General features: G+C 39.4%; 1 protein-coding gene across 2 annotated transcripts; it reads right to left on the bottom strand.

The window, feature by feature from the left end:
* Nucleotides 1–1,715: 1,715 nt before the first annotated feature.
* LOC115611554 (ovalbumin-like) lies at nt 1,716–19,623 on the bottom strand. Of its 2 annotated transcripts, none has more exons than XM_030494670.1 (11): nt 19,449–19,623; nt 18,266–18,383; nt 17,793–17,935; nt 16,784–16,951; nt 8,900–9,085; nt 8,292–8,357; nt 6,865–6,993; nt 5,991–6,108; nt 5,105–5,247; nt 4,637–4,792; nt 1,716–3,328 (listed from the first exon to the last, which is right to left on the bottom strand). In XM_030494670.1, the coding sequence occupies exons 1-11, from the start codon at nt 19,602–19,604 to the stop codon at nt 2,927–2,929; spliced, it is 1,785 nt and encodes a 594-aa protein (XP_030350530.1). In that variant the 5' UTR covers nt 19,605–19,623; the 3' UTR covers nt 1,716–2,926. The 2 variants fall into 2 exon arrangements, with proteins under 2 accessions (XP_030350530.1, XP_030350539.1); XM_030494679.1 differs by having other exon boundaries at nt 8,307–8,357.
* Nucleotides 19,624–22,304: the final 2,681 nt, after the last annotated feature.

Below are 22,304 nucleotides of genomic sequence, written 5' to 3'. Positions count from 1 at the left end.
TTTCTGAAGCTGTGTTAGTTGCAGCAAGAGGTGCAGAAGGTTTCAGACTTTTTGTTGCCCCCTCCCCCGCCAAGCCTTCCTTCTGGCGCTGCACAGTAATCTGTCAGAGTAAAAGGGTTTCAAGTCTTCAGGAAACAAAAGTACCAGAAGCCTTTGGAAGGCCAGTAGCAACAAGGAGGTTTTAAAATTTTTTTTTTTTTTTTTTTTCCAAATAAAAACATTAGGAGCATTTTAACATTGTTAAAATTTTGGCCTTTTTTTTTTTTTTTTTTTTCAGAGCAAATACACTCTATTATTAGAGCTGCCCGTTGGCATGAGAACCGGAACCATGCCTGGAAAATGAAACCTGTCAGGTGAAAACACAGATGTGCTCAGGGCACGGGGTCCAGCCGGAGCACTTGAACCCTTCCACTGAATGGTTGGTCGGTGGATGAGAGCACAGAGAGTCTGAACCACAAACCTCATCTGTCTGGGGCACAGGAAGGGCTGCTTGCCCCAGATCTCCCCAGGGTTTTGGAATGCTTGGAGGCCACACCAGGCATTCATCATCCCATTGGCCAGGTCTGCCACCCCCTTCTTGGCTAATACTTTTCCACTACCCTTTTAATATTGTGCCTCCTACTTGGTTTGTGGTGACCAGGTCCAGGTCCTAGCCATCGGCACTTTGTTACAGGTTTGGTTCAGTATTGCTGAATTTGCACTTTTGGCTGCATCTTCTTTCCGCTTTTGAGAAAGAGGAAACATTGTACTTTCTCATAAGCTTCGTGGCTCCTTTGCTTTTTTTCCCATTCCTTCATTTTGACCTTCTTTTTTCAGGGAACAACGCTGGTCACTGAGGCATATCTTTGTACTTTAAGCACTTTCCAGTTTAATAATCATAATAAGGCTAGTTTGCAAATGTAACCCTTTTCAAATCTTCTTGTAGTTTAAGTGAACAGGCTTTTAAATTTAAATGACTGGATTAACTGCTTCTGGCTACAAGAGATGCAAGGGGTGAATAAAGTGCTTATGACAAACCTTGAGGTGTTGAAATTTTGCATCTCTTGGAACTGTTCATATCATTGCTTTCATTTCTAAAGAACAAAAATTGAAGTATAGTTGTTAAAATAGGAGTTTTTACTGCTGAAAAACAGCTGAGTCTCTATCACAAATATCCTGATGATGTTCAAATAATGTGGATGTCTGACCTGTAGCAGCAGCTGCTTCCCTTTACAGATCTGCTTTTGTCACACCACACTATATGTTAATGTGGAAATAGCAGATATTAACAACAGAGTTCATCCTCTCAAGACTCTCAAGGGGAAAATGCTTTGCCTAATAGTTGTCAATCTACTTATTCTTTCTTATGCCTTTTCAGTTATGTGATTTTCAGATAACTTCATCATCTAAAATGGTAGAGCTGCTGGTATAGTTGTTCCTTGAAATATTTACCAGTGTAATTGTCAGTGCATCTTTAATACCCATTGGAATTGTATTGAAAAATACATAAGAATAAATTAGTATTCCATTGGGCTATTTCTTCGTAATTTGTAATACAGAGAGGAATCAAATTCCAAATATGTGCATTTATGCATTTCATAACTGCCTAGGAAGCTCCATATTTACATGCTTTATTCATTCTAAAAATAAGATTTTGTACTAAACCCCATTTTACTCCCAACAGTTACTGATGCAATGGTATTTTTAAGGGTTTGTGGACCAGAAAATTAATATAATTCTCATGAAAAGCATTTGTGATTTTATTTTGTTAACCAAAAAAAAAAAAAAATCAATTGTATCCATCAAAATCAGTAATGTATGATTAGAAAGAAAACAGGACATAGCATTGAGCCAATATATCCATATTTGCAGATGGCAATGGATGCATAGGAAGGAAAAGGCAGAGAATATTAGGATTCTCTGTATTTCTTACAAACAAGAGATGTAGCCTTGAACTATCACAGGAACCAAGAAGCCCAGCTGCATTCATAGAAGAATTATGTGCTTGAAATTTGAGCTCCACCTGAGGGCTTCCCAGTGACCAATTGAAGTTTACTTGCCAGGCAAGCTCAACAGAGACGGGGATAATGTTGAAAGCTGTGTTTTTCCACAGAACTCCCATGGAGAAATCAGATTCTTTAATACCACTTGCAGGATTTTTCACAAAAATCAAAATGTGCTCAAATTTGACATGCTTCCAATGTTTTAAACAAGAATTCAGACAGCTCTTCTGCCTGACAGTTCTCACTGAGTTCTGGATCATATGGATCAGCCATATATCCATGTTTCAGGCTTTGAATCTACACTCTGTGAGAAGGCGCAATTGCACCTAAGATCTTTTTTTGTGCTCTCTGAAGTGGAAGGGAGACTCTCCATGACTTTGGAGAACCTCTGAAATTCGGACTTAGGCGAGGAAGTCATGATGAGAGGACGACTCTGGTGACAGTGGTCATGTACACCATTTTCCAACAGCTAAGTAAAAAACATTTGAGATGTACACAGGGACCGGTTAACAACATGCATAGCAGAATCTTATTCACAAGCATCTATGCCAGACTGGAGATCTCAAAGCCCTTATTTGAGGAACAGCAGGGGTTTGTCAACAGAATGTACTGAGGAATGGGATGAGCACAACAACTAGTTCCTTGAATGAAAATCACTTGGCCCCTTCACAACTGGTGGGAGAATCTAGTCTCTGTTGACTCAGTATTTGTTCAGCTCAAGCAATCCTGGAACTAGTATGAGAAGGGAAAGGAGTAAACATACTTGCTGCTGTTTCCTCACCTGCAGGTATGTCTTTGCTATGGAAGCTTCCCAAATGGGCATTTCCTAGATTAGGCTTTCCATTTGGAGAAAATATTGAGAGATGAGATTATACTACAATACTACACTAAAGGGGATCTGTTTCTGAGGGGAAGGCAAGCTTTATTTCCAGCTCTTTCTTTCTTTAGGGAGAACAATATCTACCAAAGAAGAGGATGCTGTTGGTTGGATTGTGTTTGATGAAGAAAAGGAAAGGGTGGTCAGCCCTAAACTCTTCAGACTCAGGGAAATATTTGACGACTCCAATCACACCTGCTGAGCCAGCCATCTCAGTGCCGTCTTCATTGACTTCCATGAATGCCTTATGAATGGCCTCAGATATCTTCAGGTTCTTTGCTGAAGAGATGCCAGACAGATCGGCCGAAGGGCTGAACAGGTCGGTCATACCCAAGGCCTTTAAGACACCTGTGAGGTTGTATTTTTCCTCAATCTTCATGCGCGGGAGGTACACTTTCACTTTCTTTTTTTCCATCACGCTGGGACTGGTCCACTCCGTAAGTTTTTCAAAGTTGATTTTTTTCTCAAGCTGTAAAAAGAGGCAGGAAATGAAACACCTGGAATGTGAATTCAACAGCTTCTTACCATTCGTTTTAATCAAGGCTATCATACAGAAAACAAGCCAGATTGTCTCCTAAAGTGCATCCTATCAATATCCTTCTTGTGGTTTATTAGTTGCTTCTTCAGTACTGCCTGTGTCACTGTCCTTTTATTCAGTTCCTTACCCACCTGACACATCCCCTTCTGTCCAATTAATTTTATGTCTCATGAGACACAACCCAACAGTTGCACAGCTTAGCAAATTTTTTTTTACTAGTTTTCATGCATATGGCTGACTCAACCTGACTTAAAGCAATTTGATGTTTTCTTTTACTTTCTGTGCTGTTCTCATTTTCTATTCTTGTATGATCATGAATTCTTTCTGATGTTGATGATAGACGCAAGTCTCGTCTGTTTTCATATAATCATAGAATGGTTTGGGTTGGAAAGGACCTTCAGATCATCTGGTTCCAACCCCCCTGTCGTGGGCAGGGATGCCTCACACTAGACAATGTCACCCAAGTCTCTGTCCAGCCTGGCCTTGAACACCGCCAGGGATGGAACATTTGCCACTTTTTTGGGCAACCTGTTCCAGTGCTTCACCACCCTCATGGTAAAGAACTTCTTCCTTTTATCTAATGTATAATATATCTTATGTCCTTATATCTATTTTCTTTGTTTGATGTGTAATTTCCAAATATATTTTATGCCTTTCCTTTCCATCTCCTTATTCACAACTCTCTGAAGTCTTAATTGATGAAGTATTATTGATCAGTTAGTTTAGCTTGGTTTCACTGTTTCATAATCAAGAATATTTTATTTAGGACATGCTTTATCTAACTTTGGTTTTTGTTCCATGATGACAGAAGCAGAGAAGTTTTTGAAAGCAGCCTACTTATGATGTTTAATGAGGATTTTTCTAAAATACAAAAGCAAAACCAAAAAAACCCCAGGGATTTCGACAAAGAATGTCTGTTTCTCATCAGTTTTAGAAACATTTCCTCAACAGTTTCTTTGGGGGCAGAGGTGAAATTACCTCTCATTAAAAAACATGTAGTAGGGCTACAGCAGCACTAGTCTCCTTTACCTGCATTTTATTAGGCTGAGTCCAGTGCTCTCTTAAGAGGCCAGTCGCTGCCTGAGCACTTGGTATCACCTGGGGAGCTTTTCTGCTCCCCCACCAGCCCAGCACAGCCATGGGGTGGGCAGCTGGGATGTAAGTGGACAGCAGAAGGTCTGGTGGCAGCCAGGTCCCACTGAACTGGTACCTCTTCTGCTTCCCCTGTCAGGGCCATACCTGCTCCAGACCAGAGACGTCATCAGGCAACAGCACCAACATGCTCAGCTCTCCACTGGCATATGGCAGCTCCAGGATCTTAATTTTCTCTGAAGGCACCACTCCCACTTTGAAGGTACTGTTCTGACGCATCATTTGCACAGGTCTGCTTTCTTGCTGCAGAAACAGAAATGAGAGACAATGTGAGCAGGGAGCTATTTTTTCTTTGAGCAGGCAAAAGTACAAGCTCTTTGAAAGGGACAGGACTCGATCTTGAAGCATGCTGCCTTTGAAAAAGAGCTGTGTCTCCATTTTTCTCTCTTACCTACTGGTGTGCTTGGGTCAGACACATATCTTGCAAACCTGACTGCAAGGAGCGCAGCTAAATCACCTGGCCACTGACCACATCATGTTGTATGTGTAACACTCAGCCTGCTGTCTGTGCAAGCCCCCAACTTGGCTTCCTGGACAGATGATGTGCCCCTCTACCTTTGTCACGCTGAAGGGAAATTCCTGAGTGTCTTCTTCTTTAAACGCCGTCTTCCATATCCCTTTGAAGTAAATGGCATTCACAAGGACCAACAGAGTATTCAGATCAACAGAGCGTGGCTCAAGAAAATCTTGAATCATTCCTTTAAGGAAGAAGCAAGGCAGAGAGTGGTAAGTTTCACAGCAGTAGTCTTGCATTTTAGAAGTCAATCAACATGCTGCTTCTTGGCTTGACTTCCTCTTCTTAAAAGGTCTGCATGTGGAATTCAGGTTCATAAGGATGATTTAATACAGAATGACTGGAACCTGGCCAGATATTTCTGCAAAAAGACAGGTAGGATCAGGAGTGGTACACCTCTCCAGTGCTTAGAAAAAGATTTATATATAAAAGAAGGAAAAAGAGATGGAAGCAGCGATATAGATTTTCTGTTTCTTACTGTGCTTCTTTCTCGCATTGTTTTTCCTCCCACCTCAGCCCAACAAATGTACACAGCTCATGAGTCATTCATTTCCCACCATCAGCCTAGAGCATGCATTACTTTCATTCCTGGAAGCCCACTTGTTACCCATCCAGCACATCCTCGTAAAATTATGCCAACGTTCTAGAGAAGCTGGGACTAACCTTGCATGAGTTAAGCTCTTCAGACACAGAAAGTGTGCATATAAAAAGTGTGCACATCCTGGCATCTCTGCCTTTGCCAGATATGTTTAAAACACACTGTCACTGCCACACAGGTGCAATAGAGTCATCCCTTTCCATAGGAAATATCCACAAATGGGGATGGGATTGGAGGGTAAATCTCTCCTCTAATGCTTAGTCTTTCCAGAAGTTGTTTAAATACAGTTGTGAGAGGAAAGTGTATTTCAAAATCTTGTCTGACCTTACCGTTTGTCTGATTTTCCACCCAGGAATTAATGAGCTGTCTGGCTTGATCTGATGCTGTTTTGAAGTTGACCATTTCCAGACCTGCTCTGTACAGTTTCTTCACACATTTTAAGTAAATCTGTGAAGACAACAATTGTAGCCACCAAACTAGTAATTTTTTTTAAAACAGTATGAAGGTGATATAAAATATGACTAAAAGGATTTTCATAGTGATACCATGGTTAGGCTGTTCTCATTGCTTACTTCCTGGAAGAACCTGCTAAAACTGGGCCAGAAAAATTATTTTGATCCATGACATTTTCAGATCTGGCAATTTTATTACTTTATCAGTTAAGAAAATACATATCAGAAATGTTTAAATGTTTTCTTGAAGAAAACCTGATCCAAAACCATTGTTTCAGGTTCATTTCAGAGTGTTTTATTATCATTATGTCCACTCCTTTTACTTTAAAGCGTTCTTCTTTATTTTTGAAGATGATAAGAAGTTTTTTTGATCTGGAGTATTTGTATCCTTTGTTTTGAAAATGTCAAATAGAAGATTTTGACACTTTCAAAAGTTGGTTTTGAGGTGAGGTTTTCAATTGAAGAAATGTGCTGAAATCAAATTATTTCCTGGAAAAAACCAATCAATCTATTAAAATAGGAGCAAGCAGGGAGAGAGGAATTACATTACCAAATAGTTTTGGCTTTTACTCCATTCGTTTTTTACTAGGGCCATCTTTTTGCCTGGAATTGCTATTGTCAGGGCTGTGGCAAAGGGAAAAGCCATGGAAGTCCACACCAGTGGATTAACAGACCACCTACTCTGGCCAGTCCTCCTGGATTACAGGTTTACACAGAATTTAACAAAAAATCACTATGATGTACAACTTACCGGTAGGATTGAAGATGTCTTTTCAGCATAGAGTCTGTTGGCAACGTGGAGTGAATAATTGGCTTTTGGTGCAGTGATATCAGAAAGAAGTTCTTTAAACAGTATGTGGATATTCACAGACTTGCCACACTGAGAGTTGTTGATAAGAAGATAAAAAGGTACAGCTGTTAGCTTATTTTACAAGGAAGAGAAGTATTTATAAGGTACAAGTAACATGGGAAAATGCACAGTGTTTGGACATCTGCAAATGAACATCTACTACAGTCCAAGATCTCCGTGGGAGGGATATTCAATATAAGCAACTAACGATGTACAATTAATTCATAGTATACGATGACACTCATTCTAGGTGATAACAAGCAGAAAACCTCAGTGATGAATCTGAAACTGTAGAAGTGAGGTGAGAAAAACAAAAATTTGGGTGTCAATGATTGCAATTGGCAAGTTGTCATAGATATAAAGCCTCTAGCTCCATGCTTCTGCTTGCATTTTCACAGCAGCTTTCTGCTGAAGCTGCAGATAGGATAAGAGTGTTAGATGACAAGGAAGTCAGGAAGTGTCTCATAATATAATGAAAAAGTGGACCAACTGTCTAATGTCCCAGGAATAATGTTCCAGGTGGCAGAGGCTGAGTGTGCAAGAAAAATGCACAATGATAAATGTGGCTGGAACTTCATTTGATGAGAAGGAGAATTGTGTTGAACTGCTCCTTTCTAAATGCTTAAGCAGCCACTAAATGCTTTAGCTGATGTTACCTTAATCTTTCTTAATTATGAAAAAAAAAAAAAAGTGTTATAGCTCTTTGCAAGTCCCACTTTGTGCTTGTGGATCCCAAGTGTATCGGGACAGTCCAGGGGGCATGGCTGGTGTTATCTTTACAGAGACAGCAGATTTACACTGAGAAAAGCACACAGGTGGTATCAAGGTACTGGGACCCCTCATGGTGCTCTTGGGGTAGCAGTGAGAATTGGAGGCGAGAAAAGTCCCTGCAGCTTTTGAAGAATGTGGTTACTCTCCAGCCTTTGAGGTTTCTGGGCTTTTTTCTGAGAAAGCATATTCCTGCCCCACTTTAGAGTCTCAGCTGCAAGTCTTACTGCTACAACCTGATTACAGTTACTGAGCCCCTTTCAAATGCTGTCCCCTTACAGGTGTGCATATGCTCATCTACACAGGAAGGCTGGCTGGTACCCAAAGCATGCTATTCTGTTCTGTCACTTGTTCTAGTGCTACATGTGCAGCCTGTTTTCTTTTTCTGTTTTTTGGTTGGTTGGTTGGTTTTATTTTTAACCTCAGTGATGAATCTGAAACTGTAGGAGTGAGGTCTCTTAAATTAAGAGTGTTAGCAAAGGTTTGAGAAGGTGTCGAACCTACTTGAAGCACCATCAGGACGGTCTCAGGAGAAAAGTGTGAAAGAGAAATAAATGTACCTTAGATTTCTGTACCTTGGTCTGAACAGCTCCTCCAAGTCCTGCAATTTTGTCAAAGTGAAGAACCTGCAATTGGAAGTAGCAATAGAAGAAATTAAGTATGTGAAGTCTACCGAAAGTCACTGATGTTTGTGTTGATCTAAACAGGTCTGATTAACGCATAGATGAATTGAGAAATTGCATGTAAGCTTTAAAACTTTTTTTCCTGCATGTGCCACACTGAAAATTTGAGATTATGATGATTAGCTTAGATCCATTCTTTTCCAGTTAATCATGTTCAGTCTATAAACCAGTTACAATCTTATTGTATTGTATTTATAACTGTGATTTTGTTCTCTGAATGCTTCCTCTTTTGTATATTACAAGTTGTCCTTTCCACCTCGAAGGAATCAGGTCTGTGAAATTATACAAGCTGAAGCAAGAGGCTCTGCTTTAACCGTTCTTCAAGACTGCTCTTTCTTAATGGACTACTCTTTCTTAAAGACAGTTCTTGGTTGCCATGGAGAAAAGCAATGATGGTAAATGAAAACTCAGCTCAAGATCCAAACTTCGCAGTTTGGAATGTCATTCTTTTTCTAGGCAGGTTTGAATCCATTTAGGTAACTTACCTTCTCCATCTGATACTCAGTGTTACCTCTTGCTCCCAGGTAAACCATGGCCAGGGCTGCAATTATGCTCAGGGGGGAGTAGAAGATGTTGTCATTGGCATGGTGGACTTTCAGCTCTTTGAATACATCAAAAGCAAATTCTGCATTTGCTGCACTGATGGAGCCCATTGTTAAATTTAGTGCTGTCTAAAGTAAACAGAAATATGAGTGTCTAATGGTTGTATGTAGTACTTGCTTTAAAAAGTTCTGTCAATAGCCCAGAAACTGCTAGCTTATTGCAGATTTTGTGATGCTGAACCAATGAATTATATGAAGCCTACAAATTCTACAATCATTGGAAATATTGTAACTCCTGACCCACTTATCTCTGAATGCATGTTTGTTTTCTTTCAGCAAGATACTCCCTCATCATCAAGATAGTAGCTTATACTTGACTTCTAGGAAATAGATAGTTTCATCTGTGCTTCAATGTGATAAATATAACACTGAATGAATGAGTGTCCCTATGGCCATCCAGAGGGCTCTGAACAATGTTTGAAATCTTTAAATTAGATATAGTCAACTCATTATACTCTTACTTCTCACTGTTGCTTAGTACAATCAGTCAGAAATTTGGAGGTTGCTTGCCTGTATTTTATAGGAGTAACAGGAGTTTCTCTGTAAACCCAGCCAGTTGCTTAGATGCCGAACTATAGATTTAGGGGGGGTTCTTTCCTGTAGTCCCATTTTGGATATTTAATCTCTGCTGATGCTTTTTTGTTGAGAAAAAGCATAAGCATATGTATCATAAATACATGTTTTGGCAGTATAACTTGAAACAGCATAGAGTTGCATTCGTTCAGTCAGGTGAAAGTCCTGTACATGCAAAGGAATGCGACATGTTAAGGATATTCATTGAAACTGCAGTCATTCTCTCTTTTCAATCTGAGAAAGTTGCATACTGTTCTTATATCTCTAGAACAGTTAAAGTTGGAGGAACAGCAGCATATATCCATAGTTTGAAGCAGATGTGGTTGATTTATGTGACCTGAGAAGCATCTGGCGCTAATGACTGTGGAACCACAGACTCTGGGAATCATCATACTGTACCTCACCTGTGTTCTCCAGAGAGTAAGACTGAGAAAAGAAAAATGCTTTTATTCCCAAAATAATTATTAAAATAAAAAAAGAACAGTTTTAATGTGACACCAGATTTTCAATGAAAAAGAAATATTTCTGCTCAAAGCTATGATGTACAAATGCTCATATTTTGCATACCAGAAGTATTTGACAGTCAAACAGTATAAGATATATTGATAAAGCAAGGTAAAATTATTGTATATGCTGTCTTTTTACATAGCTGTCTTATACTTACCTTAAAGTTCTTAAACATGATATCACCTTTTTTCCATATTAAAGAATACTAATTAGAAATTATATTTCACTTGGAGAAATACTTACCCCAGAAACTTCAAAGAGGCACATAAAAATCCAGCTTGTCAGCTGAACCTAAACAGATTCTTTGAGCTCTTGGTGGTATATATTGTACCATTTGAGACACTCCCACTGTTAGCCTTCAAGAAGTCATCTTTTGAGTTAGTACCTTTCGTCATGATCTTTTGATTCATTGCACTTTGAAACACTGAGTTGATCAATGTTAGACTTGGCCTCTACCTACAGCAGGTCAATCTTTATTTATTGTAGTAAAACCTAATTTAAAAAATTACGTATTTAAGCTTTTACTGTAACTTATAAGGATGTACAAAAGCAACTGGAATTCAAATCTAAAACTATGTCTCATGCAGTTCTTTTGAATTTACAAATTACTGTGATTGGGCTATATTAGGTATCTAGAACCAAATGAGAAACAAATGAACAAAACTCAAGAAAAATAGTGTTACAAATATATCCAGCAAAACATAGTACATTTTTAATACACCTATCTGTAACATCAGATCAGGTGAATCTCGCAGTCAAGTGAAGCTAAAGATCCCAAAATGTTACAGGAAAATAAGACCTAGTCATAGTGCAGTGAGCTGGGAGTGAGGAAACAGTTCCCATCACAGTCCACCATTAGTGAGCATCCATGGATACAGCTGAGGAAAGAGACCTGCATTACCAGAAAGTCCAAAAAACTGCTGAAGCTATGATATATATGCAACAACTCACCACAGTCTATGCAGTGGAACAGAGGGAAGTTCCTCATGGACAGTGACCATCTGATATTGCCAAAATAATGCAATTCCAAGAAGAGCCAGCTGTGGGATGGTCATTCGATTCAGAGGGTTTTGAAATGGACTTTTTCCATGTAAGAACAAACCCAAAACTTGCTATTTATTTTCCAGACCAAACTACTACTGAAAGGTGTTCTGCTCTGCCAAAATGCAGAAGTATGTTCCTGGAGTCCAAGGACTAGTGTGGTTTATAACTTGTACTTGTTAAAAGCACAGACATATCTCCTTTTATAATTAGGTGAGGCCAAAGTTTTTTACCTGAAGTCAAACTATAGGGTCTACAGCATACATGTGGAGGAGAGGAGAAGGGCTCTAAGGAGAAAGCACTTCTTGCTACAACTTCATTTTGATGAAAACATTCAGAGCAGCAGTGTTGAGATGAATTAGAGGTCTGAGGGTGGGCATGGCAGAGGAAGAGATTTGAGAAACAGTTACGAATTACGTATTTTCTGGGCTTTAAGTTGGACCCCAGAGTATTCAGATATTCAGAAACAGTTCTAAAAAGCCAGTAGGATTTAAAGAATGATTGAGGGTCAGCTTTTAATTTTCATTCTTAGCAGGTCATGGCAACAAGGCCATGGTACCTGCACAGGCCATTCTCATAGATCTTCCATACCTACTTTTTACTATGGCAGGTGAATAAACTACAGAATCTGTCTGCAGGAACATTCATGGTCTGTTAGACAATCATAATGCACAATATCAAATATAATTCAATTGTAAAAAGCTATTACTCTTTATTGAATAATAGATTTGATGAGCAGTAAAGAAACAAATCTGGCATCTGTAAAGGCCATATGAGTGGATAATAGAAATCCCAGATTTGTACATATTAAGTCACAGAGCATACAGCAGTAGGTGCACCCTCTGTGAAAGGGGAAGGGAGACATTTTACCCTTAACAGTGTTTTGCTTTGATGAAATGCAGGCATGCATGAGCAGAACCTGATAATTGGGCTGTCTTTCAGTTTCCCAACTCAGAATGAGTTTTTCATGTGAGGGTGTCATAGCAATCATAAGGATGGAAAAATCTAAAGACAGTAAGCAGCTTTCCTCTCACCTTGTTCAATGTTCCTTATTCAGTGAGCTGGGCTGCTGTAGCTTTTACTTTATCCTATCAAACCACTACTGAATGAGGGCACGGGTTTTGTGTGAAAAGAGATGTAGTGTGTCTTCTCTTGTTCTCCTATTTTCACATATTTACATTAGAGTTCCAGCTGCTGGTCACCAGCTGCTCAAACATGCCGTTGGGGCTTCCATGAAGAAGCACCCACATTCCTTATGCTCTGCCTCAATGTGTTTGTCCTGTGTGGAGCATGCACGTGAAGTATACAACTGGCCCTGCCAAATGTCCAAGATTTTCTCAACACACATTTGCCCTGGAAGAGGGCATGTAGGTGTTTCTGGTATTTTCTCCCAGCCAATATATTTTCCTTCTTTGTGCACTCTACATTTCATACATCTGCAGCAACATGATCACTACAACAGTTCTCCACATAGGTTGAACATTTGATAACTACTCAGTTTCTGAATTAAACTAGTTATCCTTAAGTGAAAAACTACTTTGTCAAGGCAGGAAAGACAGTTTAAAACACCCAAAGTAAATGAGGAGAAGAAGTGGAAGAGAGGAAGTTTGGTTCTGCCAGTAGCCATGATGGGGCAGTACAACTACTCCAGAGAGTAGTCTGTTACTACACGCTGATGGGCTTGTTTAGTATTTTTTTCTACATGGAATGTTAGTGCAAAAGTGGTTGCAGAAGCAGCCTGTGAGTTGATGAAAATTTTGATCAGAATGGGCTGTCCATATGCAGCCATCAACAGACAAGTGCTCTTTTGTAACTCTGCCTAATTAAGGCATTGGATTTGGGAAAATCAGATGCTTCTCCTGAAATTCAAAAGCTAAGAGTGTAGTACTGTAAAGCAAGAAAAACAGGTTAAAATCTGCTCCATATCCATGTTTGGCCCAAGAAAGAGGGCAGCAAGGACTCTGCTGCCCTTTGTGCCTAAGTCAGTTAATGATGTTTGCCCCTCTTTGCCAGTATTAGCATAATTGAGGAAATATTAAGCCACAGAAAAAGCACCTCTTTCCAACATTTCTCTGTTCAGATTTTCACATTTAATTTCTTATGTTGTGCAGCAACTACTGTGCATCGTTTGGGGGTAATGTGTGCTTCTGTTTTGGATGGCCTGACCATCTGTAAAGAACACTGCAAATAGTATTTGACTTCTTTTGCTTTGTTTTTTCGCAGTGTACATATTTGTAGGCTGTGAGGCTTGCTGGCATGGTCCAACAGGCTGTTCAGCAACACTCAGCATAGAGCCTGTCCCTGGAGAAGGGGCAGGGGCAACCCCTTCAGGATCGTGTCTCCTCCAAGCACTTTTCGGAGTCTCTGGCTTTATTCTGCTCTGCAAGCTCTATTGTTTGGCATTGCACATTTACCAGCTACAGTTCCTCACAGGAGAAGCACTTGCTGTCAGAGTAAAGGGTTTATCTTCTGTTTTTAAGTAAACATCAATTTGTGGGAGTACTGGCCTCTATACTAGGAGCTGCTACCACCACACTAGCAACAGGAGGCTGCTTTCCAGCTCCTGCTTATTTTCACTACATTTTTTAGATGGTTTATAAATTAAGATGGCAATGAGAAAAAAGATTATGTGAAGAGAAAATTTTTTTCTATTTATACTGTATTTTTTTCCTGTTTTGAAATTATTTAGATATCCAAGGAGTAAGTTAAAAAAATAAATAAATACAAAGATCATAAGTGATTACTTCTACTGTAGTAAGCTAAGTGACAATCCTTGTTTCAGCCATTTCAGCCTTCTCCTTTGCTCACACAAAGGATTCCTTTTCCTTCTCTGAGACTCATGCTGTTTGGGATAGTATTTTACAGCACTTGCCTTTATCACATATGCTATTAATTGTTTTTTCTTTTACATTACATCTGAAAATATGTTTATCTGATTATGCGAGCTAATACATTCTAACACTGTTCAGTGTTCAAGGCCAGGTGGGACAGAGCCTTGGGTGACATGGGCTAGTGTGAGGCTTCCCTGCCCATGGCAGAGGGGTTGTAACTAGATGATCTTAAGGTCGTTTCCAACCCAAACCAGTCTATGATTCTATGATTTCACTCTATTTTTTCTTTTTTTTTTTTTTTAATGTAAGTAATTTACATTTGAAACAAACCAGATATACACAAAATACCGATGGTGGTTTTGAAAAACATGTATGGCTATTTTTTGCATACCCTGTTAACCAGAAAAGCCCACAGCCTGTGTTTGGTGTTCTCGTCTCTTAGCAGCTAATTGATGTGAAAACTGTGCCTCTACTGGTAGTTTTACTATTTCAGGCTGTATTTCATACTGAAATTGCAGCAATCTGAGACAGCTCCACAGACTAGCATGAGTCTGCTTTACTTAGCAACCGAATTTGTGTTGAATACTCTAATTTACTGTAATTTTTCCTGCATACCTCAGCATTTAGAAGAGCCCTTTGAATCCGCAGTTCTGAAATGGCACTAGTATGCTCACAGTGTTTACATTCTTCCCATCAGCAAACAACAGGAAAAAGAGTGTGTGTCATCGGAGGTGGAATATTTTTTCCTTTAAAAGCAAGTATTTTTCATGTATCTGTGGATTTTGGACATTGCCTACTGGTGAACTGGGCAGTCTGCTTTCTTCTCTGTACCCACTTGCTGTGCCTTCCCACCACCTACTCCGCAACATCCAGAAGGTGGTTTAGGGAACTAGGTCATCAGCAAGAAAATTAACTTTACCAAAAATTTTCCTCTTGGTTTACGTCCCAGAGAACTGTTCATCGCCCAGTCAGGCAAGTAATAGTGGTGGTGTAGGGGAGGGAACAGAACCACATGAAAGGAAGAAGACAAGGGGAGCAGCATCTTCTTCCTCAGTGGCATTAGGCTGACTCAGCCATGTCCTAAAACTGCACTCTTAATTCTCTGGTAGAATCAAATGCAGGATAGAAGCAGTAAGTAAGATTCAGGGTTTACCTATCCTAACGTCGAGTTGTTCAGTGCCTAAACTTAGCATGATAAATATTTTAAAATGGGCAGTAGACTTCAGTGTCACATTTATTAAAGTATTACCCTTATTTTTACTTGCTATATTAGACTATTCCTCTGTCCACTTAATACTGCACACTACTACATTTACTATTTAGTTTGCAGTGGTTTTAGTCTGATAGATGGAACAAATACAGGCTACCCATCTAAATACCACCACTATGGATTTTTTTATTATTTTTGATGAAAAAACAGGTGGAACAAGAGTCTCATGGTACCTGAGGCACAGAGAGAGCTGTTTTCTAGAAGTGAGAATAGCTGATCACTGCTTGAAGTTTTATGAGGGAAGTAAGGGTCCAATTCCCAGCCATTGCAAAGTAGGCCTTGTCAGAAAAGGCCTTCCATTATTCTGAAACCCTGTTTTTGTTCCATGGAAGTTTATGAAGAAGTTGGAGAACTTCCTGGCACATACAGGGTTTCCAACAGGAAAAAAAAAACAAAACAACAAGCAATGGGTCTGCCCTGCTTGAGAACAAGCAAAACTACACCAGAAAAATCTTTTGTTTCCTCTGCTGAGTACAAATCCTGAGAGTTCCAGCTTGAACCACTACCCACAATCAACATTTAAAGGAGGGGTCCCACAGGAATACTTTTTTACTCCAATACAATGTGGCATTTTCCTTGGGACCTATACCAAGCATGGGTAGGTAAACCTAAAAGAGACCAAGTACTCAAGTTTATGTTATCCTTTTAATGCAGATCCCTATCCTCCTGTCTCCTTCATGTGGGAGAATGTATCACTCATCTTTAGGGAACTAAAACCATGGGTTTCTTGGAGACATACTGCATTAGGAAAGGTTCAAAATAAGATTTTATATGCAGATGCCTTCAGAGGCCTACAGCTCTTTGGCAAGTATCACATAGTGTATTTTAAGGTAGATGTCATTTTAATGAGGCCTCCTAAATGTAAAACACATGTGAAGATAACACGTTAGGGTAAAGCCTAGTGAAAATGTGCTCATCTTGCCAGTGGGGATCTTAGTGGGGCAAAAGATCTAATTTCCAAAATAACATCCACTTAAGGAGAGGAATACCTTCCAAAGAAGAGAATAGTATTGGTTGGGTTGTGTCTGATGAAGAAGAGGAATGGATGGTCAGCTTTGAACTCATAAGAAATTGGGCGACACAGAGGCACTGCAACAAGCCCCATGGCATCAGCTGCTTCAGTGCCCTCTTCGTTGACTTCCACAAATGACTTCTGAATGACTTTGGACACAACCAAACCATCTTTCCTAGAGATTCCTGACAAATCAGCTTTTCCCCAGTCAAAAACATTAATTGCTCCCATCTCCTGGAGAATTTTGTTGAGAATATAACTTTCCTCCATCTTGAACTGAGGCAGGTACACCTTCACTTTCAGCTGTTGCATCCTATCCGAGTTGGTCCATTCTGCTAGCTTTTCATACGTCAGGGTGTGTTCAAGCTGTAAGGTGGTATCGATAATAATGATTGACACCATAATGAAGAGAAGGAAAAGATAATAAGGTTCATTTTTTTGTTCTTGTCTTCTGACCACACTGGAACAATGTTTAAGTATTGCTCTGTTTGCAGCCCCTTATGTATGCTACTAAAGAAAAAAGGAATTATTACCTGTTCCAGGCCAGTAGAATCCTCACAGACAACTTCAGGAAGAAGAATGAACATGCTCATTTCATTATCAAAATATAGGAGCTCTATCACTTTCATTTTGAGTTCCTCTATGATGGCCATGTTAAAATAACCTTCTTGAAACATCATCTGCACTGTCCTTCTCTCATTCTGTAACACATGAAACATACTAAGATAAAATACAGAAATTATCACCCAGGTTTAAATTGGTTTCAGTATTGAGATAAGAGTTCAGTCCAGAAACGTTATTTACACTGGTTGTAGGTTTAATGTACTTGTAGCATTGACAAGTTCCTCTCTCGTAACTGTAGCTCCAATGAAGTTATCCATTCTAGGAGCATAAAACCTACTTTTCCATTTCTACTGGTGCCAGATTACTTTACCCACAACTCCCTTGTTACAGCCTTCTTTATTATGGCATATCAAATGAGGAAACTGATGCATCTGATGCCACCATGAATCTGAATTCTTCATGAGTAATGTATACATTATCATAGAATCATAGAATCATAGAATGGTTAGGGTTGGAAAGGATCTAGTTCCAACCCTGTGCCATGGACAGGGACACCTCCCACTAGACCATGTCGCATTCTCCTGGGATAATTTGTCTTTAGCTCATTTTTCTTGAAAACAAACACTACTCTGTTGGTAAATAGTAGCAGAGGAACAGAATCCTCAAATCCACTCCCAAAAGCAGACTGTTTTCAGAACAGCATCCTCAGTTGCAAAATCCCCAAGTTAGTGCATGTGCTCAGTGACTTTGACACAACCAGTATCTCAGCTGCATGAGACCCACTTCTGATGTGAATTGATAGAAAGTTACATATCTGGTTATAAAACTGGAGGGAAGATGTAGCTTTCTATTGTTCTAGCTGAAGACCAGTGTTTTGTCTTGGGATAACAGAGGGCAGAAAAGCTCCCATCTGTTGTTACAGGAGACAGACATCTGATTTCCATCCCCAAGCTGTCTCAGTTCCTGTCCATACTGTACCTTGTTCAGATGGAAATATGTTTCCTTAGTGTCTTCTTTCTTAAATTCTACTGCCCACTTTCCTTTGAAATATATAGCACTGACCAGGACAAGCACAGTAGAGGGATCGATAAACCCAGCAGAAAATAGGTCTTTGATTTTACCTTTAAAAATAATAAATAAAGAATAATTATTGCTTTGTACAGGTAATCATCTGCACTTGACTGTTAATAATTATTTCTGTAAATCTGAAAAGTAGTATAATGCCGCCAGACAAATAACACAATGTTTATGTACAGCTTTTAAAGCCAGAAACTCTGGCCATTTTTGTGATTTTTCCTACTTTTATTTCCTATTAAGCAAAAATCTGCAGTAAGTGTTTAATATGTAACAATCTTGCTACTGTTGGAAAAAAACGTGGAAACTGAAATTAAGACATAATATTGCTACTGGTTCAATTGCAAACCAAACAACCTACACATTTTCCTCTTTACCTTTTGTCTCATTTTCCACCCAAAAGTTAATTTTATCTGTGACTTCTTCTTCGGTGTATTTAAAATTGACTGGTTCCAGTTCTGATCGGTAGAATTTCTTTGCGGAATCCAAGTATTGCTGGAAAGTACAAATGACAGAAGTTTATCACAACAGGATGATTTTTATAAGATAGATAATTTCATAGCTTCAGGACAATTCCATGTAGTAGATTGGTGAGAAAGGAATGAGTAAAAAAGGCATATATAATAAATTCATTGAAATAACTCAAGCATTCAGTTTTTAGAGAGATGCTATTTATTAAAAAAAATATTTGCAGATCTATTTTTCTGTATTTTCAAGCTGTCCTGAGCAGTAGAAATGTCTCAACACAGAGAAAAAAAGGTATCTATCAAAACCTGGTACCTTTCTTTAAGCTTGTATATAATTTTTATGCTGCCCGTATTCCCCTAACTACTATGTGAAGAAGGTTACCTTATTTTGAACAAATAATCAGGATTGATAATATCGCAAGGAGATATATGTGTGTTTGTATATATATATTATTCTTTGTAGATGTATGCACTGTAAAACATATAACTTCTATTAAGTATAAAACTTTTTCAAGCTGCTGGTCACCTTTTTCTATCTCTGAAAATTTCTCTTTACATGGAGTGCAAAGTTTTGGAAGCAAGATGAAATATGCAATGGCAAAGAGAAAGGTAGTAACAGGGATAAAATAGCACTGTTTCTAGCAATAGACTTATAAATACCTGAAGCCTGTTTTCCTGAGAAAATTATCTGTATGCACTTGCATTGCCTGGGTTGTTAGGAATGTTCTGAAATGGTGAATTCCATTAGACTAGTTGACAAAAATCTGAAAGGCTTACTTCTAAGCCTTGTTTGAAAAAGCAGCAGGAATCAGAGTCCCATATTCACATAGACTCTGAAGGGAAGGTGGAAGAGTGAATAAAATCATCTTATTAGAAACAGATGAGACACTGGGGGAAGAAAAAGATCTTCTTTTGGTCACAGACCTTTGTTTCTTGGATAGAAACGACACAGCAAGTATCAGCTCTATTAGACACCAGTTGCGCATGTCAAGGATACCTTGTGCTTCATTTCCCTTTGTACTTCATGATGGAAGAAATCCTGCTGAGTTTGTAATTCCCAGGAGCTGTTAAAATGGACACCATGGCCACTTACCTGGAAGAACGGATAAGTAATTTCTCCAAAGAGCCTGTTGGCAATGGTGAGAGAGCAGCCTGGTCTGGGTTCACTCACTTCAGCCAACAGAGCCTGGAACTGGGAATGGACTCCTCCATCTTCTTCACACTTTAAACATGAAGACAGGAGTTTCATGGTAGGCTTGAGCTTTCACCATGCAAAACTGGACCTGAGGGTGAATTACAGCCTCTCCCTATATGAGAAGCCTGACTCCACCCAGTTGATACAGGCATTGAATTAAATGCATCAGGACACAACGTCCAGGTCCCTCTGTACCAGATGTAAAGAATGACAAAACAATTCCCCTTCAGGCCCACACTAGTCCAGCTCCAAATCACTGAGCAGAAGTCTACTGGATTAGAGCCTTGGAGGAGTAAGCTCCAAGGTGCCTTTGGCATGCCCTGTAGACAAACCTTTGCAGATATCGAAACTTACTATGTTTTAGATTAGTACTGCTGTTTTGGTTAGAAACCTATAATGAGAAGGTTTCTATGTTGAAATGTGTGATCTCACCAGGCCCACAAAGAACATTAATAAGCAGGTCTGCAGATCTAGACAGAGTGGCTGCTCAGCCCTACTGTGCTTTCTGATGAAGTGATTGTTTGCAAGGAAAAGGGCTGGCAAACCTGCACCTATGGCTTCATCTCAGAGCTGCAACTGTGTCTTACCTTCTCAGAAGGGTATGTGTTTCCTTGGCTTGTACTGCTCAAAACTTCACTGAAATGAAATACCTGCAATGTAAATATTGGGTGAATGCAGCTGAGTGACAGTACCTCAAAGCTTAACCAGTGTTGCAAGCCTATCCCAAAATGCAGTCAGACACAGTCAGTCACAATTTTCCTTGCAAGTAAACATGAAGGCTTTGTAGAGGGTGAGCTCATGAAATGTTTGAAATCTTTCTTCTTAAGAAAAAAGACTTTGGGTATCCATAGAAGACAGAAGACCACGTTAAAGGGAATCACCACTTCTGAGCTCTGGAGAGTGGAGGGATACCTCCAAAAACACTTCCTTTAGCACTGATATATTCATTGCATGGTCAATTACTGTCATAGTGTTTAGTCTGAAAAAGTTTGGTGTTAGGAGTAGTGTAAGAGAGGGTAGTGTAAGAGAGGGTATTTTTAAAGGGCCCACTGTGTGCATCACTCCTTTGATGTGAGTAGGAGCTGTATCAGATGGTATTACTGGCCTCTTGGCTTGTATCTTAACTACTGTCCCCTTTTCAGAGCAAAGGAAACCCACCTTCTCAATCTGTTCTAGTGTGTTGCCCCTGGCTCCGAGGACAACCATCCCAAAGGCAGCTGAGAGACTTAGTGGGGAGAAGAAGATGTTTTCATTTCTTTTCCCTTTGCTCAGCTCTCTGAAAAAGTACAGACAGAACTTGGCATTGGCTGCACTGAGAGAGCACATTGTGGCACTGTGGTTGCCTGCAACAAGGGAAACAAAGATTTAGGCTCCTCATCCTTACACCTGCTAAGCTTAGATGCCTTGGTAGAGCGCAGAAAAGTTTTCTGCAGTAAATTGTTCAGCGCTTTATGGAAGATTCCTGATTCACCACGTCTGGGATTTCACAGCGAGTCTGAAAACCAGCACCCTGAATGGTAGGAGAAACAGATTTTCAGTGTTCTGAGCTCAGCTGTTTCTCCAGCTCAAGCACTAGCTATGGCTTTGTCACTTAGCCCTAACTTTGTTCCAACCACAGTTCCAGCTCGCTTTATCTTTCTTGCCTCGAATCCTTTAGGCACAGTGCTTATTAATTACAACCCTTGACTATACCTCACTCTCTGTCTCTCTAAAATCTTTGTGTGTATTAATCAGCTGTGTCTCACATATTGTGTCCTTCTAAGGCTGGTTCCTTAACAAATGTTTGACAGAAAATTGAACTACAGATAGGTTCACTTAGTAAGATTTCAGCAAAGGCACATTGTATATTAGTGGAAAACTACAGTTATATTTTTTATTTTATCTGCAGCTGTAATATTTTTCCCAAATATACTCCAGTTAGTCAAAATCATTCCTAGCAGATGATCTTGAATGTTCTGCAAAACTCTTCACATCTTGCACCTAGGACAGAGTTCCTTTCTCACGAAAGCTTTTTCCCTGTCTCTTCATCCAGTAAAATGACATAGAATCATCTGATCCATTAGAAAGTCAGTTTGGTATTTCGGAGTTTCCACTATTTTAAGTCACCCTTGTTTTGATTCTTACTGAGTCTGAATAACTTTCTCCACAGGTATGGAAGATGACTTTCCCCCAGTACACAAGAAGAATTCAATTATCTGTATAAATATTTAAAAGAAGGAATGGTGTAGAAAGATTATGCTCTCACAAATTACCACTCTGGGTCATGCAGAAGAAGTGGGAAAAGGTTTGGGTTTAACCTTCTTTAGAAACACACCTGGTAAAGCCATTGTACAAGATAAGCTCAGCTCCATCACACAGCCCATACATTTTAATGTAATTCAAAACGTTGCACAGCATCTTGACAATATTGTCAATTCCTCAGAAAGTTATGTACGGTATATATGTGCTAAGCAGATATGTACATCACTAATGCATGTATCAATCTTTAGACATTTCATACTTCTGCCATTTGTAATGTAAAGGTTAGAATTAAAGGTCAGGGAGATATTTACCTTCTCCTCAGGACTGATGGTGTCAACTTGACTGTTGAGCTTGATGACAAGGCTTCTGGAGCAATGGGATATAAAGCCATTGCCACTCCCAGTGGCAGCATAATTTTTGCTCATGATGAATCACATTCTTGTCTGTTGCAACCAGCTACTATAATTATGGGACCTTTTGTGGAATCTTGAATTTTTCCTTATCCCTAGGACT

The sequence above is a fragment of the Strigops habroptila genome, chromosome 1 (assembly GCF_004027225.2).
Source record: "Strigops habroptila isolate Jane chromosome 1, bStrHab1.2.pri, whole genome shotgun sequence".
Lineage (NCBI taxonomy): Eukaryota > Metazoa > Chordata > Aves > Psittaciformes > Psittacidae > Strigops > Strigops habroptila.
This window is presented reverse-complemented; position numbering and strand designations above follow the sequence as displayed.